The 17,777-nt window shown below is 49.8% G+C and overlaps 1 protein-coding gene across 12 annotated transcripts in view; it reads right to left on the bottom strand.

Moving 5' to 3' along the window:
* The window catches only part of Fhad1 (forkhead associated phosphopeptide binding domain 1), a 121,472-nt gene extending 108,181 nt beyond the window's left edge, over positions 1-13,291 (bottom strand). For 11 of the 12 annotated variants that reach the window (XR_013110340.1, XM_076933801.1, XM_076933802.1 and 8 more), the window contains exons 1-3: positions 13,134-13,281; positions 9,980-10,086; positions 671-877 (exon numbers count right to left, since the gene is read on the bottom strand). Coding sequence is in view for 11 of the 12 variants with exons in the window: in XM_076933801.1 (XP_076789916.1) it covers positions 671-877; positions 9,980-10,072 (300 nt within the window). In the remaining variant the exon portion in view is untranslated. Of the gene's footprint in view, positions 1-670; positions 878-9,979; positions 10,087-13,133 lie in introns of all 12 variants that reach the window. The other variant, XM_034503046.2, reaches the window with a different exon arrangement.
* Positions 13,292-17,777: the final 4,486 nt, after the last annotated feature.

The raw sequence follows: 17,777 nt of genomic DNA, 5'->3' as shown, positions 1-17,777 counted from the left end.
CCCGCCCTTAAAAACCAAGTAGTTCATTGTAGAACCGTTTCACTTTGATCAAGTGTAATTTTTAAACAGCAGTACTGGACCAGGGGGCTAGTTCCGTGGATGAAGATGCCTCCAAGCCTGATAACCATGGCTTCCTTAAGCCTGAGGCATCCTGAGTTTTCAGTTCTCTTTAACTTAAATCGAGATTATAATTTAGACTGTGACCTCAGACCTATTTCTGATCTGGGCCAAAATAACAACTGGCATGTGTCCGTCACCTACTTGGCCATGGACGTTCATGGTTTATAGATATTTACTGTTGATGTCAGGTACCATGGAGAAGACTCTATCCTACAGAGGACCCATGTGCAACCAGAGAGAAGCAGCAGAGCTGAGCAGCCCGTAAGGGAGGCGCCATCCGGCTGCTTCCAGCCTCTCTGAAACCACTGAACTGGTCACTTTGAGGCAGTTGCATGTAATTCAGGAAGTGCCCATCAGGGGGCGCTGACACGCCTCCCTCCCCAATCCCCCTAGGGGGCACCAGAACTGGGATTGGGTGGAGTCTTGTTGCTGTGCCATGTGTGGGCAGTGTGGGATTGCGCAATACTTCCGGTGGCTGTTATCTGAGAACCGGACTGCACGCACAAGCCAGCATAGTCCCACCCCCACACCACGCAGAGGCTGGGCTCACCGGGGATGGGTTCTCAATGACAAGCTCGTAGGTCAGCCCCATAGACCCGAACCGCAGAATGTCCCCAGGGATCAGCTTCACAGCCACATTCTGAATGTGGCACTCGTTGACAAATGTGCCGTTTCGGGAGTTAAAGTCCTGGAGGACGAAGGTGCCATCCGTCTCGTTGAATTCGATGAGCGCATGGTGGTTGTCAATGTCTGTGGACTGAGATGGGGGAAGTGATGGTCAGAAAAATGATAACAGCAACATCCCTGATACCCTGATACTTGCTGCTCACGGGTTTCCAGAAGAGGACGACACTGAGCCTCCTTGCTTGGTCCTCAACAGTCCTCATTTGTGTGCGTGTGCATCTGCGTGTGTGCACACGCATGTGTGGAGGCCAGAGACCAACACTAGGTAGTGTGCTTAAGTTTACACCAAGATACAACTGTCCATCTTGGAGGGAAGATACTTAAGACACCAGATGTTAAAAGGAAGATAAAAACAACAGAATGTTCTAAGGGAGAGGAAACCGTCCATCCTGCTGGGCTTTTTAAACTCAAGAAGTAAACAACTCAAAGGCCTTGTTCAGGAAGTTCCTGGAACTGATCAGATATACTAGGTCCCCGCCCTCATTCCCTCCCCAAGCTTATATAAGCAGTAAGGCTTGCAGGGACTGACACTCAGACAAGTTGAGCTGCCTGGAAGAAGCAGATACCTGGAAAGGACAACTCCAATCTCTTGAGCTGCCTGCAGAATGTACAGTGAGCTCCAGGTTCCCAGCTTTGTGAGCTGTCACTCATATTGGGGTAGGCTCTTGTAAGTGGCCCCTCACCTATATTCCTGTAGGTAACCCCAATAAAACTCATAAGTTCACCACGTTGGAGTTTGGTGGTGCTGTAGTTTGGTCTGTCTCTGTTCTCTGTCTGGGATGAGTAGACATTCAAGTCTCCCCAGGAACAGTGCCACACAACAGATAAGGTCATTATTCTTTCTTTGCCTTAACTTTTGAGACCAGACCTTACTGAGTCTTTTCTTTGGACAGCCTGGCTCCTCCCGTCTGCACGTCCCAAGTCCTGCCTTAATGATGTGTGTGTGTGCGCGCGCACGTGTGTGTGTGTGTGTGCGTGTGTGTGTGTGTGTGTGTGTGTGTGTGCGCGCGCGCACGTGTGTGTGTGTGTGTGTGTGCGCGCACGTGTGTGTGTGTGTGTGTGTGTGTGTGTGCGCGCGCACGTGTGTGTGTGTGTGTGTGTGTGTGTGTGTGTGTGTATGTGCTGCTGCACCTGGCTTTTCCTATGGGCAATGAGAATCTAAGCTCAGGTCCTAGCCTAGTTTTTGTCTCTGTTGCCGAGATAAACACTGACCGTTTTAAAAACATCTTGGGGGAAGAAAGGTTTATACCTCTTACAGTTACAGTTGGTCACCGACAGAAGTCAGGGCAGGAACCTGGGGGCAGGGACTGAAGCAGAAGCCATGGAGGAGTGCTGCTTACTGGCTTGCTCCCAGGCTTACATTCAGCTATCATTTTTTTTTTTTTTTTTATAGCCCAGGCCTACCTTCTAAGGGATGATACCACCCAGAGAGGGCTAGGCCTTCACACATAAGTCAGCAATCAGGAAAATACCCCACAGACATGCCCATGGGCCAATCTGATGGAGGAGTTCTTCAGTTGAGCTTCCCTCTGTGAAGCTCAGGTACGTGAAGTTGACAACCAAGATCAGCCAGAACAAGTTTCTGGACAGACTGACGTTTTCAGAGTAGAGGGGACCCACAGATCTGTTGCTACCACTGCTGTCTGCCAAATGATACCATGCACATATGATGGAGACTGTTAATCTGTGGGCCGTCCTGGTTTATCCAACTGGGACTACCTGAATCAGAGGCTTCAGGGGTGGGGGGTGGAGGGTAGGGGGGAAGAGGACTTTCAAAGACTGAGGAGGTGTCTCTATCGGTAAACTGCTTGCTTGCCTTGTAAGCATGGAGGCCTGAGTTTATCCTCATGTTAAAAGCCAGGTGTGGTGGCACATCCCAGCCTTGGATCCCTGAGGCTCACTGGCCGGCCAGCCTAGCCTACTTGGTGAGCTTTGGGTCACTGAGAGACAGTTAAAAGAAATGTGTGTGTGTGTGTGTGTGTGTGTGTGTGTGTGTGTATGCACTCGTGTGCTGTGGGGAGGTGGTACCTGAAAATTAACACAGGAAGTTGTCACCTGATCTCCACATACATCATGTGCACACAAACTCCCACATGCATACAAACTTGTAAGCACACACGTATACAGTCAACACACACACACACACGCACACACACACACACACACACACCCTAAAACCAGACTGGCCTTTCAGTAGCTGGATCTAGAGAGGAGTCTGAAGGGGAATCCACAGGCACCCAGACACTGTTGCTGGTTTTAAAGATGAAGGTGCCAGAAGCCATGGAATGTGGGCAGCTTCCAGAACCTGAGGATGCTCTGAACTGACAGCAAGCAGGGAAAAACGGTCTCATCTTGGCTACAGCAAGGAATCGAATTCTTCCAAAAGCTGGAATGGGCAAGGAGGGACACCCTCCCCAAGATGTCGGAGGGGCTTCCAGGTAGACCAACATTTTGATCTTGGCTTTGAGTGACCCAGAGTAGAGACTGGATCCACCCAGATTTCTGAGCAGATAGCTGTGAGATGATGGATGTGTTGTTTGGAGCAGAAAGTTAACACTTGAAATGTTCTATTCTGACTTAGCTGTCAGAGGCGGGCCTACCACTTCCCAGCAATGCAGTCTCATGAAACAACCACTGCAATGGTTACCCACTGCACATGCTCAGAAATGGTGACAGGAGGGGACTCTACAACTTGCCTGCACGCTGAACCCCACTGGGGCACAGCCGTGTTCACCTACTTGACCACCAGAAACCAATCAACCCGTTTCCCGTTGTTCATTCTGCTTGCTCAAGGTTCTCTCTCAGAGCAACAGAGATAGCTCAGCTGCAAAGCCCTCTGGGAGAAGGCTCCATCTTCCAGATAAGTCCTGAACTGACTGCTTGCTTAGCCTTGCTTGGCCACTTTACCAAGGCTCTCTGGTTATTGTTTTGCCAAGCATTGGATCCAGACTCTTGCACTAGCTGCCTTGACAGTTGGATGTCCCTTCTAGCCCCACGCTGACAGGCTTCTGTTTAAAGAAGCAACCAGGTTTCATATACTCTGAGGACCTGTCCTTACCCCAGATAGGACCTAATGGGTATCCCCAGTACAGCCTCAAGACACTTGTAGGAAAGCATGTTGTTACACTGGATACCCAACAGGTGGCGCCAGCCCAACATGTTGTCTCAAAGGAAGAAGCACTTCCCTGGCTTACTGGGAACGCTCATTGAGCAGCTTTAGACGGCTGCCCTATTGTCTCTGTGAGCTCACAGGATTTTTTTAGGTGTTCCCAACACCATGTGGAAAAGCTTGGAGTCAGAGTCTCATGTATGAAACTGCTTTGCCCCTCCCGTCTGGCTGTGTGGTTTTAACCTTTTAAGACCTGTTTACACACACAAGGGAGGGTAAAAATAAAGGTGGTTTGTATGCCATAGGCATTGTGTGTGTGTGTTTTCATATGTGGCAGTGTGCGTGTATGTGTGTTCAGGTGTGTGCATTCATGTGCGTGTGTGTGTGTGTGTGTGTGTGTGCGCGCGCGCGTGCCTATCTCAGGAGTCTCTCCTTAGGTGCTGTCCACCTTATTTTATGGCACAGGGTCTCTTATTGGTCAGGGACGTTCCAGTATGCTAGGCTGGTTGGCCAGGGATCCCCTCAGTTATCCCTCTATGGAAGCAGCCTCATAGACACACCTTCAAAAGGTATGCCACCTGCGGGATTCTAAAACCTGTCAAGTTGGCAATGAGATTAGTCATCACAGAAATCAGGGAGTAGGAAGAGAGAATGTTCCCCAGAACGGAAGAGGCTAGCTGGGATGTGGTGAGCGGTGGAGCCTGCTTTTATTTTTAACCAGCATAATCGGAAGCCTGTGAAAAGCCCACAGGCCACTGGATGGGGACATTTCTTCATTCAAAAAAAAGTGAAGTCCTTTCTCAGCAAAGTTTAAGTAACAATCACCAGGCACAGTGATGTGCACCTGCCATGTAAACTATTTAGTGTGTGTGTGTGTGTGTGTGTGTGTGTGTGTGTGTGTGTGTGAAAGAGAGAGAGAGAGAGAGGCAGAGAGACAGAGAGACAGAGAGACACAGAGGCAGGGGGATTGCTTGAGTGAGCACGTTCATCTGATAAAGAAAGAAGGGTTGGGGAGATGGCCCAGTTTGTACCATACTCACAAGCAAGCAGGAGGACCTGACTTTTGATCCCCACTGTAAATGCCGGACGTAGCAGGGGCTAGTGTAACCCTAGCCCTGGGGGCTGTGGGAGGGTGAAGACAGGTGGATTCAAGGAACCCAGTCTTTGAGCTCCAGGTTCAATGAGAAGGTGTCTCTAAAATTAAAGTTGGGACTGAAGAGATGGCTCAGTGGTTAGGGTGTTTGCTGCTCTTTTGAAGAGCTCTGAACTTCATTAGCTGAGCTCCGAGGGATCCAGAGCCCTCACCTGGCCTCTGCAGGTGCACGCGCACACACACACACACACACACACACACACACACACACACACACACACAGAGAGAGAGAGAGAGAGAGAGAGAGAGAGAGAGAGAGAGAGAGACAGAGGGGGAGAGAGAGAGAAACAGAGACAGAGAGACAGAGAGATAGAAAGACACACACAGAGACAGAGAGACAGAAAGAGATAACAGACAGACAGACAGACAGACAGACAGACAGACAGACACAGAGAAACAGAGAGACATACAGAGAGAAATAGAGAGAAAGAGTGTCAGTCAGTAGCCACCTCCAATATGAAATTGTACAATATGCTTCAGGAGGGTCTAGCACTGAGCTGAGCTGGGTTAAGTTGGGAGAGGATTGCTGAGTCGGCACCGCAGGCAGAGTGGCCCTTTTGCTGAAAGTCCTGCTGTTTCTTTCTCCCCTTGCTATCCCAGGCTAGACCAGAACCCTCATAGTCACATGAGAAGTCCCACCTGCCTCTCAACCACCTTCCCCGTTTTATTTATGAGGCCACTGCTCTTCTGTCAGTACTTTGGGCTCACCATGGCTCCCAGCACCCCAGAGCCTTCGCACATGAAATCCCCTTGCTCCCGTGGGTAGTGCTCCTTGACCTATTCTGGCCTTTCCTTTAGAGCTGTGATCTGGCCATGTGCCGCCCTGCGACCATTAGCACCTGTCAGTCAGGCCAGGTAACCATCTGTGAAGTGGACCTGTGATGACAAAAGCTTTATCACTGAGCCACTCTGGCCTGTACAAACCTCGTGTGTTTGCTAAGTGTAGCCGCTGTGTGATTTCAAAGCCTTTTTTTTTTTTTTTTTTTGGTTTTGGTTTGTTTGTGTTTTCTTTTTTCCCCCTCACTCTCTTTCCTTAAGTTTCTGAACTTTATCCAGTGGCATGACTTTTAAAATTTTTATTTTTATATGTGTGCATGTGTGTGTTGTGAGTGTATGTGTATGCATATGTTTGTGTGTGTGTGTGTGTGTGTAGGGATAGGGGTTAAGGAAGTACCCTTGGAGGCCAGAAAAAGTTGTCAGATCCCTCTGGAACTGGAGGTACAGGTGTTTGTGAGTCTCACGTGGGTGCTCAGAACCGAACCTGGGTCCTCTGAGAAATCAGCTAGTGCCCTTAAACTCTAAGCTCTCTCTCTACAGCTGCTGCTGCTTCTTGTTCTTCTTGTTCTCTTGTTCTCATTGTTCTTCCTCTTCCTCTTCTTCCTCTTCCCCTTCTCCTTCTTCTTCGTGTACGTGGGTCTGTGCACATGCGTACATTACTCATTGTTCTTCCTAGGTGTCGGATCCTCTGGAGCTGGAGTTACGGGGGCTCTGAGCCTCCTGTGGGTGTTGGGTTCTCTATTAGCAGCCGGCTCTCTTAACTGCTGCGCCTTCTCTCCACTCTGGTGACTTCCACTTGAGCGAGGCCAAGGACACTCTGACCAATTATTTTTATATCAACCACCACTCAGTTTCTGCCTGTGCAGTAACTCTTCTCATTAACCGCCTTTTCCAAGCAGCTTCTGGGCTCCATAGGTGCCCCCCTCGTACCCCTGACCCCTGAGAATTTCTCTCGGCCTCATTTTATGAGATCATCATAATGATCGCGGTGCTATTTACTTAGCATTGTGTGCCAGGCGCCTGGTTGCCTTTTCTCATTCAGTCAACACACGAACCCAGAAAAGTACACAGCTTACAGATAGGAATACAGGCACGCATACAGCCACGCAGTCAGGAAACGGCCCACAGAGGTTCAGGCCCAGATCTCTGTTCTCAAAGCCTGTGCCTTTTCAAATCTTTATGATTCTCTAGTCTCTGAGTTGGTTCAAAAAGAAAAATACCTGGGGCCCAGCAGGTAAAAGCGCTTGTGATGCCAGACTGCACAGATGCGTCCAATTTCTGCCACCCATGTAAAGGTGCAAGGACGGACCCCATCCCACCAACTCCACAAAGCTGTCCTCTGATTTTCACACCTTACCTCCTCCCTCTCCCCCTCACCCTCCTCTCGTTTTTTTTTTTTTTTTTTTTTTTTTGAGATGGGGTTTCTCTGTGTAGCCCTGGCTGTCCTGGAACTTCCTCTGCAGACCAGTCTGGCCTTCAAATCAGAGATCTACCTGTCTCTGCATCGAAAGTGCTAGGATTAAAAGTGTGTGCCACCACCAAGCCTGGCTTAAAGTTCTTCAGTATGCTACAAGGAAATACTGATTCTTTCTCTTGGTTTTTCCACTGTGGGCACTGAACAGGCTTTCTGTGCTCTTGCACGGAGACTGTCGTGTAGGAGACCATGTGGAAGGGGGATGTGACAGCTGATTTTGATGGTCCACTTGACTACATCCAGAGCGCTGGCCCTGGGCCTTGGTGAAGCACACCTCTGGAGTGTCTGGGATGGTGGTTTCCATGGAGATGCCGAGGACTGCAATCAAGTACGATGGAATGATTGGGGTGGTGGTGGGAAGTGTGTGTGGGGTGAGACCTAAAAGGAGGAATTGGGTCACTGGGTCATGTGCTTGAGTTGTGTCTGCCCTGGTGTCTTATACATTCCTGTTGTTACCTATCTGTTCTGAGGTCTGCCGGTCCTCTACCACACATCCCTGCCACCGAGATGCTCTGACCACACACCGGGGCCAAGTTCCCATGGAGTGAACCCTCCTGGATGCTGTGTGCTCAGACAAGGTTCTCTGTTGTTTCTGTTGGCTATTTGGTCTCAGCCGTGAGAGAAGTAACACGGGAGATACGGCGAGCTGTTGTTAAATTGGTTAAATTTGTTTTAAGATTAGGCGAACTTTCCAGAAATGCTAACTAACCTGTTATATAACGGCAGGATGCTGAATGCCCTCTCTCTAGAATCAGAAATGAGGCAAATATGGAGGTTTATAGGTTTATGCGGCCTTTGTCACCCTCAGTACCTAAAACGGAACATCTGCGGACGGCATTCGCCGCTGGTGAGGCGTGTCAGACCGTCTCCTACACTGCTGATGGAGATGAAAGCCACTGGACAAGTTTGACAGTTTCCCTAGGTACCAAACAGACATTCCATGTGGCACTACTGTCACATTCCTAGGCTTTCACGCCTACTCAAAAACCGTATACAGTGCACAGTGCCGTGCTGGGTGGATGCTTTGTAAACTCGGTGCAGTCTAGAATCATCTCGGAGAAGAGACCTCAATTAAGAAAATGCCTCAGCATCAGATTGGCCTTTGCACAAGCCTGGGGGGCATTCTCTTGATTAATGATTGACGTGGAGGGCCCGGGCCACTGTGGATGTTGCTGACCCTGGGCAAAGGAGGTCCTGGAAGTGTTTAAGAAAGCAAACCGAGCAATCCAGTAAGCAGTAAGCAGTAAATAAGTGGCCTCTGCTTCAGGTTCTGCCCCCAGGTTCCTGCCCTGCTTGAGTTCCTGGCCTGACCTCCTTCAGTGATGGACTGGGCTGTGGAAGTGTGAGCCAGATTAACCCTTTCCTCCTCGAGGTGCTTTTGGTTGTAGTGTTTATCAGAGCTACAGACAGAAAACTAAAATGAGCAGCTATTGATGACGACCCCAAACTAGAGATAATCACCATGTCCAGTATATGAACGGCTAAGCAAACAGCAGTATGTCCGAACCATGGAATGCTACTCAACAAAAAAAGAAGAAACAAGCTAGCAACCTGAGCACATCTCTAGGCCTGAAGGAAAAGGAAACCAACTCAAATCAAACCCTGAATCACACACGCTATGATTTTACTGATGTAGCCTTCCTCAAACAACAGAATTATCGACGTGGAGGAGACAGTACTGGTTTCAGGGCTTCAGGGTGGTGGTGGGAGGGGCTGCTGTAACTAGGAAGTCGTATCTACGTCTCCAGTGGTGAGGTGCTGGTGCATCTTGGCTTCTGCATATGACTCTGCACTCATAATAAAATCACGGGCTCCTACCCTCCACAGACAACCCCTGCCTACACACACATGGACAGCACGGTGGCCCGAGCTCTGCACTGCTTTGACACTGATATAAGTCACACTAGCATCAACATTGAGGAAACAGTGTGAGGGGCCGCACTCAGTCTCCCTCTACTATCTTTGGAACCTTCTGTGAATCTTCACCTGTTTCAACATAAAGCTTATTAAAGGCATGTGGTGAAGGTCTCGGGAATGCCTGCTCCTCTGCTCTGGGAGGCTCCATCCCATGTCTCTCTAAAATATTTTAGTCCGTTTGAATATTTAAAGAGCCTCCGAGTCTCTGTTTTCATTATTCATCTCTTTCTTCCACTTCCTCTGCTGTCAGTGAATTGAGGCTTTGGACCAAACCACAGCTCATCAGAAAATAAAACTCAATTAAAGGAGACGATGGTTAAGCCCAAGGCTTCACCTCAGAGCTTCCTGGGCTCCGGAGGCCCCTCAGAGCCAAGCTATGGAAAGGGAAAGCCTTGGAGGGGCATTGGAAAAAGAGACATTTCCCTGGGCACAGGTTGGGGAAGGGCACTTCAATGTTCTTGTCCTGTGCACACCTTCCAAGCTCCCCCAGAAAGCTGCTTCTGGACAGGGGACAGCTTGGGACATGTGAGGATATGGATTGAGTAACTGACAGAAGGCCCATCAGCTTCAGATAACAAACGCCAGTTCCTCTCTGCCACCAGGAAGATTCCTGCATGGATCTTGACCATACAAGGATTGAGGTGGGTGCTTGCCACATGTGGCATTTGGGCTTAGGGAGACCTGAGTCCTCTCCACACTGAGGGGAGCCGGGGCACGTGGGACAGGCACGCACCGTATATCTTACCTGTAAGACGAGGTCTGAATCTTCATGCTTTCCGATTGTGGTGCTTTTATTCAGCATAAAAAAGCCATCGGCACTCTTCAGGTATGCTTTCATCCTTTCTGGTTTCCCTATAGGAGGGTCCAGAAGGGGTTTGGTTAGAGGAACACATTGGAAGTCTGTGTGGATGAATATTCCTAGTGTCACAGAGTCCCATGGGAGAGGGAGACAGGGAGTGGCCAGGTGGTGAGCCAGCTCCATCTTTTGAAGGCCATGTCTCCTAACAGAGATCACTAACAGGGAAGTATTGAAATGTGATAATCAAACCCAAGGCATCTCTTTCTTTTTTTTTTTTTTTTTAAAATGTATTTATTTATCTTATGTGAACACGTGTGTGCTTGAGGGTATGTATATGCACCAGGAGCATGCAGGAACATGCAGAGGTCAGAAGAGGGCACCAGATCCTCTGGGACTGGAGTTACAAGTGGTTGTGAGCTGCCTTGTGGGTGCTGGGATCTGAGCCTGGGCCCTCTGCAAGAGCAGGAAGAACCTGTAACCCCTGGTTCTCTCCAGATCCCTGATGGGGGATTTCTTAACCAGAGAAACAAAACAGAGCTCTAACTACCCCAGCCACAGCCTGAATGCCACCGATGACAGCTGTCCCCTCCGTCAGCCACTGTTCATTTCGTTTGGTTATATGACGCAGTGCTTACTAGTTCAGACACTGTGGATGAGTTACTCTCTCCCAGGTTGCCTGGCAACAGCAAACTCTGCTATTACTGATGCTAAGTTGGGCCTCTCAAACTTCAGTTCAGAGACTCACAAGCTCCCAGTGAGTTAAAAACACCAAGAGTCAGCCACCGAAAAAACGGGCTTTAACCGATTCCTTCTTTGTGGATCAATTTCCACAAAGGGAGTGATTTCGATTTTTATTTTAAAACTCTCTCTCTCTCTCTCTCTCTCTCTCTCTCTCTCTCTCTCTCTCTCTCTCTCTGTGTGTGTGTGTGTGTGTGTGTGTGGTACTTGTACACCTCAGTAAGCATATGGAGATCATAGGACAACTTGCAGCCATCTGTTTCCTGTTCAGCTGTGGGTGGTGATGGGGATCAAACACAGCTCCTCAGGCTTGTCTGTCAAGTATGTTTACATGCTGAGCCATCTCACTGGCCCAGGGACTGACTTCTAAAGGCAAAGTAGGAAGATGAAGGAGTCTATGTGATCAGGACTCTGCCCCAACTCCCTCCATCACCTCATGATGGAGATGTCAAATGGACAGAGGTCTTTAAAGTGGACAGTGAGCCAGGTGTGGTGCTGCATGTCACTAACACATCACTAGGGAAGCTGAGACAGGAGGATTGTGAGTTTGAGGGTAGGTGAAAGGAGCCAGAAAGATGGCTCAGAGGCTAAAAGCACTGGCTTCTCGGGTTTGTAAAGGACTCAGGTTTGATTCCCAGCATCCACATGGTGGCTCACGGTCATTCATCATCCAAATTCCCAAGGATCTGATCCCCTCTTCTGACCTTTGTGGGTACTGAGTGTGAAGAGTGCACAGACGTACATGCAGGCACCTCCCCAGACAGTGCACAAGTGTACATGCAGCCACCTCCCCAGTCAGTGCACAGACGTACATGCAGGCACCTCCCCAGACACACTAAAAGAAAAAAAAAAAAAAAAAAAAAAAGGAGAGATAGAAATTGAATTCCTCTGAGCTCAACACCTGGATTGTATAATAGTTTGCTATTATTTTTATTATCATTCTTGGGTTTGGGGTTTTGAGACATGTTCTCAAGGTAGCCCAGGCTGGCCTCAAACTCACTGTATGGCTGAGAATGAATGAACTCATTTTCTAGTCTCCTCCCAGGTGCTAGGATTACAGGTGTGTACCACTGTGCCCAGAATGCCCTGTTTTCCGTCCCCCGTACCCATCCATTCATACTTCTGTCTTACATCCCACTCCAAAATAAGTTCTGCACAGTTAAAAAAAATCAGCAAGCACTTCAGTGATGTCCGACATTCCTAAACGTTGATGATAATGTGTCTTTCTGTTTGAATCCTAACGGAGCTACATCCAGGTGCCTAGGAGATGTGTCAATATCAAGTCTAAGGACAACAGTCCTCATTTTTCATTTCTTCTGAGAAACTTCTGGAAAGTAGAGTTACAGAGACTGGGGATAGAAACAACCCCCCCTCCAGCTGTGATGTGAGGACACCCAGGGTCTCTGCCCTCCACCACCACCCTGTACTGAGCCTAATCAGGGACAGGCATTCAGGGACCACCTTGAACGCCTGACTCTTCTGCCTTCATCTTCTGGGAACTGTGTTCATAGGCATGTACTAGACACCCACCCACATGACCACCAGGGTGGATGCAGGACAGCCAAGGCAGGGGGAGGGGGTCTTCTGCCTGCATTCCCTCCCTCGTTAGCTTAGCTTCTCGCTTTAGGGTGAAATCTGAGGGCCTTCTGCCATCCTGACAGTTCTGGCCACTATTTCATCTCCCGTGCCCAGAGCTGCCGTGCCAAGCAGACAGAAGTGCTCTGTAAATACTGAAACGCAGCTCAGCTCTGGCCAGGGAAGATGTGACCTTTCCTTCCCTCCCCCTCCGGGATCAATCCTAGACAGAATTTTGGAAGCTCAGCCTCCAAAATTTCTCTCTCTGCCTTGGGTAGGTAGTGTTTCTCCACCTTAGTCTAGCCCTGTATAGTCTCCCATCTGCCTGAAAATACTGTAGTCATTTGAGGGTGTTAAACTGTGGGTTGGTTCTGTCTTGATAGCATGCTTCGAGCCAAACAGCTTCCATCATACATGGGTTAGAGATGGGTTAGAGGCAGGCTTTGGAAGATAGATTCTGTTGACGACTTCTCAACAGATATACATTTTCCTTCGAGTTATAGCTGGGCATATGAAGTCAGGCAAGGGGATCTCTCTGCCCCCTGGCAGATGTCCTCCTAAGGAAGAGAGTCCCCTCCTAATCCCAGCTGCACCAGGTGGACATCCTGGGGCCTAAGGTCTCCATTGGGATGCCTCTGGGGACAGGGTGTGACTGCACTGTAAGAAGGATGGGTTGGCGTCTGAACAGCTGCCCTGGAACAGGAGCCTGTATTGGAGAACTCCGGGCGGGGACACGCCTCCTCTCATCGCCACCGCTTTCTGCCAGTCATCCTGGAACCTCACTCACCTGGCAGGAAGAGGAAGCTGGGGCTCTGTTCTCCTCCGACAGCCCCGCGGACTGGGAGCTGCTTGCCAGACCCAGGGAGAAGCGGCCCGCCGCCCTCTGCCGAGTCTCCAGCTTGGCCCGCGCCCCGCGCGCCTGCCCGGCCTGTGTACGCACGTCGCCATGACAACGTGGCGGGCGAGGTCAGCAGGTGAGGGGCGTGGCTTGTGCGGAGGCGTGGCTGCGTGCACAGTTCTCTCTCTCTCTCTCTCTCTCTCTCTCTCTCTCTCTCTCTCTCTCTCTCTCTCTCTCTCTCTCTCTCTCTCGTGTGTGCAGGGTGGGAGTCGGGTTTGATTATGTATTCCAGGCAACACGAAAACGCCTCATTTCTCAGAAGAAGAAACTGAGGCTCAGAGGCTAGGCTCAAAAGCTTTTATAACAGTGATCAAGACGCTGTGGAGAGGGTGTGGTGACAGGTGGGTTGGGAGGTTGGATAATCTTAGAGGTCAGCACCCAGTCTTACCAAGACCCACTCCCTCTGTGGTGTTGGGTGTGAAGTGAGCTAGCCAGACAGAACTGGGATTCTTTCTCTGTGCTAGGGACCAGCTATTTCCAACCCCACAGCCCCTCCCTCCCACCACTGTCTCTCCATGCATTGCCAGGAGCCCTATACACAAGCAGACTGTGACTCCAAACCTGACTTGCCTACCCAGTGGGCACAGGACAGGGATGTCCTGGGAAGACGTGCCTCTATTCATACCTGTATGCAAACATCACCAGTAAAGAAAGACCTGTTCATTCTACTGGACTCAGTGAAACCTGGGAACACTGTGAGGGGGAACTGCCCATTGTCAACTTTCTGCATCCTATGTGGCTGCCAGCCCGTCCCCAGTGAAGGAATGCTAAGCCGTCAGCTGAACTGACTTTCAGATTGTATGGGGCTTTATAGCGATGCTTCTGGGGGGTGGAGCGGAGAGGTGAGGACCTTCCCCTTAAACAGTGGCAGGGTATTAAAAATACTGCCCTTGAAAAAAAATAGTCAAGATTTCAGTGTCTAAAACCAACCTGTTTGATTGAGTTCTGAGTGACTTCGAGACGGGGGTCTGGTGGGGTGGGGTGGGGACCCACAGACACACTTAAGGGAGTGACTGCAGCAGTGAGGTACTGGAAATGTCAGTGACATTCATAATTCCTGTGAAACCACTGTTCTCTTGACAGAGAAATGAAGCTTGGAGCCACAGAACAGGGCCCAGGGCCACACCCACTCAAGTCAAGCAGGATCTGAGATGGCTAACTTATGGTTTATGATGATGCAACAGAGTTATTATGTGTTTAGCAGGAGTCAAAATTTGCATTTCGCATTTTGTTCTTTCCTGGATTAGAGGCCGTACCATGGAACACAATGATCCCCTTTCTCCATACTTGGCAGTAGCCGTGGGCTACAGCTGTCTGTCACACCCTCACTGAGGAAAGTAGCCTGTTCCTTGCAACAGGCTGTACTGTCAGGTGTTCCACAGGTTAAGTGTATCCAAGGCATTCTCTCTCTCTCTCTCTCTCTCTCTCTCTCTCTCTCTCTCTCTCTCTCTCCCCTCCCCCCCACCCCCATGCATATGTTTATTCGTGTGCAGGTTTTCCTATGGGTGTCTGTGCAGGCATGCATGTATGTCTGTGTGCATTTGAAAGCCAGAGGACAACCTTGACTGTCATTCTGTCATTCATCAGGATCCGTTCTTTTTTTTTTTTAGACAAGGTCGCTCATGTCCTGAAGTTTGCCGTAACACTAAGCCAACTGGCCAGTCAGGCCAGGGGCCTATCTGTCTACACCGCCCGCCACCCTACCCAAGAAATGGGATTAGAAGCACATGTCCCTGGGGTTACAAGCTGGGGTTACAAGCTCACGATCCTTTGCTCGCTCAGCACATTGCTGACCTATCTCCTGAGTTGGACATTTTCAATTTATGATAAGCAGATTGAGTCGTACCCTGTTTGTAAAGCAGGGGACATCTGCAGAGGAAAGTGGCAGCTCTCAGGCACCATAACTGACAGCTGTCAAAAGAATGGCACCTGCTTGCTACCTGCTTCCCGAACTTCTGGGCAGAGACAAAGTCTAAGTAGAAGGGGCCATCTCAGGTCTACCCCACGCCCTGTCCTTCTCACTGTATCCTGAGGGTTCGACTTCTCTCCTGCAACTGCGGCCCCCACAAAATCGCATTGCTCCCTGTCACCTCCCCTGGCTGCCCTTGTCCCCTCCCTGGACACCTCTGGATGTTCCTCCTTCAGTCTTTGCTTTCCAGCGGCAGGTGAATCCTGGCTTCAGTTCCAGCGAAGACAGCTACGAGGCTCTGTGGCTGGCTCAAAGGAAGTTACAGGATGTGTACGTTAGTCTCCAACCACCCTCACAGGCCTGCAATGAAGATGGTCCTCTTGATGCTCCCAGAGCCTGTCGAGTCAATAATCCACATTAACTGTCACATGTCAGCTTCTGTAGGCAGCAGATCCTGACACACAGATTGTGTGAACCAGATGATAAACCATGCAAAGGTCTTTCTGTTGACCCAGTGTCGCAGGTACTCAGGGCTGCATTCACTATCCCCCCCGCCTTTTTTTTTTTTTTTTTTTTTTTTTTTTTTTTTTTTTTGGTTTTTCGAGACAGGGTTTCTCTGTATAGCCCTGGCTGTCCTGGAACTCACTCTGTAGACCAGGCTGGCCTCGAACTCAGAAATCCGCCTGCCTCTGCCTCCCAAGTGCTGGGATTAAAGGCGTGCGCCACCACGCCCGGCCCCCACCTTTTTTTTTTAAGTGAGTTATTTGAGTGGACTGAGAGGTGTACCCTGGAGAAGGTGGAAGCCACTGGGATGGGGAGGAGAGTGACACCCCAAGCAGGGGTGTACAGTACTGTGGCTCCCAGAGCTTTTTGAGTGAGGAATATGTCATGAAGGTGCTCTTGTCTCTACAGTAAATTCTAGAAGAGCTTGGTGGGTGGGTGTCTGTCAGTGGCAGAGCCACATCATGTGAGAAAGCTCATTCTGGGCAGCAGCTTGAGGTGACCTCACCCTTTGTCACCCATCACCTCCTGGAGGGTTTATGGCTTTTCACAGGATGCTTCGTCATCTCAGAGGTGCATATGTGGGGCATGAGGTGGATGTTTTGTGGCATTCCTGGCTCTAACTTTTCCCTTCCTTCCCGGACAGGTTGGCTGGGGCCTCTCTGGTCATTTTTTTCTCCTCAGGTTTCCTCTGAATCATTCCATTTGGACTGATGGCATCCGGAGCCCTCCCCACACTCAACATAGACTCTCTTTCTCTCTGAGAACAATCGCTCTTTTCTTTCCAAGCCCTGGTCCACCCTCATCTTTTGCCCTGTCTTCTCATCTCTCCTGGGAACTAAGTGTTGTTCAGAAACTTAAGCCTCAGAGATAGTCCGTTCTAACCCAGGTCTGAATGTGGACCAGTCGACAGCTGAGAGACAGGAATGGTCCCCAGTCACTGGGATCCAGAAGAAGCACTGTGGGACTTGGAACTGTAGTAGAGAAGGGGGCTGTGGCCTTGTTCTTAAATGACCCCCAACACTCATGTAGAAGGTGTCATCTCCAGTTCATGGTGCTACTGAGACGAGGTGGAAACCTCTGGAGGAGGTGGACCACTGAGAGCGTGCTCTTAAAGAGAACCTCTCTCCTTCCCTCTCTCCCTCTCTCTTTTTCTTCCTCTCCTTTTCCTTCTGCACATCCCCTTCCTTCCTCTCCCTCCACCCCAGCCACCATAAGCTGTTCAAACTGACTTTGACACGTATTTCACACCTGATGCTCTGCCGCTTAACAAGCCCAAAATTTGGGGCCCGAAACATGTCGGCCGAAACCAGTAAAACTGCAACCCCAAACAAACCTTTCCGGTTTTGTAAGTTGATGATTTCAGTTGTTTTCTAACACTGAGGAAAAGATGAGGCACACAGGAGAGACAGCCTTCTTCCCCCAGGGTCTGATGGGTCAGAAGAGGAGAATTCCACCCGAGTCTTGAAGAACTTACTGGATTTCAGGATGCAGAAAGAGAGAGAACAGGAAGGTGGCAGAAGAAGCTGGGGAGGCAAAGGGTGGGACACAGGCTGGGTGTGGCAGGGGCGGAGAGGCAGGTACTGAGACTCAAAGATGGCCCCCGGTCAGCTCTCAAGTCTGCTGGTCTTCATGTTGTATAAAAAACTTCTTGCAGCATGACAGAACCCAACACCAGCATGAACGGGGCCAGCATGAGAACAGACTCACTGGTCACCATAAACGGATGTCATGAGGTCTTGCTGCTCTTTAGCTCTCAGCAACTGTCCTGACCACAGATGGAATCTCTGGAGAGTAGTCACAACGGGGCAGCCATAGCTCCAGCCCTTGCATCCTCTCAGCTTTGAATCCCAGAGGGAACCCTGAGGTTCCCCTGCCACCTTGCCCTACCGAGAGGATTCATCCAGAGATCTCGATGCTTCTCAGTGTTTCTGATTGGCTCACACCATCCCTAGAGCTAGAGATGGAGTCTCATCTGCCACAAAGAGACTGAGAGACTGGCCTGAGGCTGGCAAGAGCATGAGGACCCAAGTTCGAATCCCCCACACCTGTGTAAAAAAAACTGAGCATAGTGAAAGAGGTACCCTCTAAGGAAGAGTTTTAACCTTGTGGCATTTACACAA

Source organism: Arvicanthis niloticus, chromosome 5 (genome assembly GCF_011762505.2).
Source record: "Arvicanthis niloticus isolate mArvNil1 chromosome 5, mArvNil1.pat.X, whole genome shotgun sequence".
NCBI lineage: Eukaryota > Metazoa > Chordata > Mammalia > Rodentia > Muridae > Arvicanthis > Arvicanthis niloticus.
This window is presented reverse-complemented; position numbering and strand designations above follow the sequence as displayed.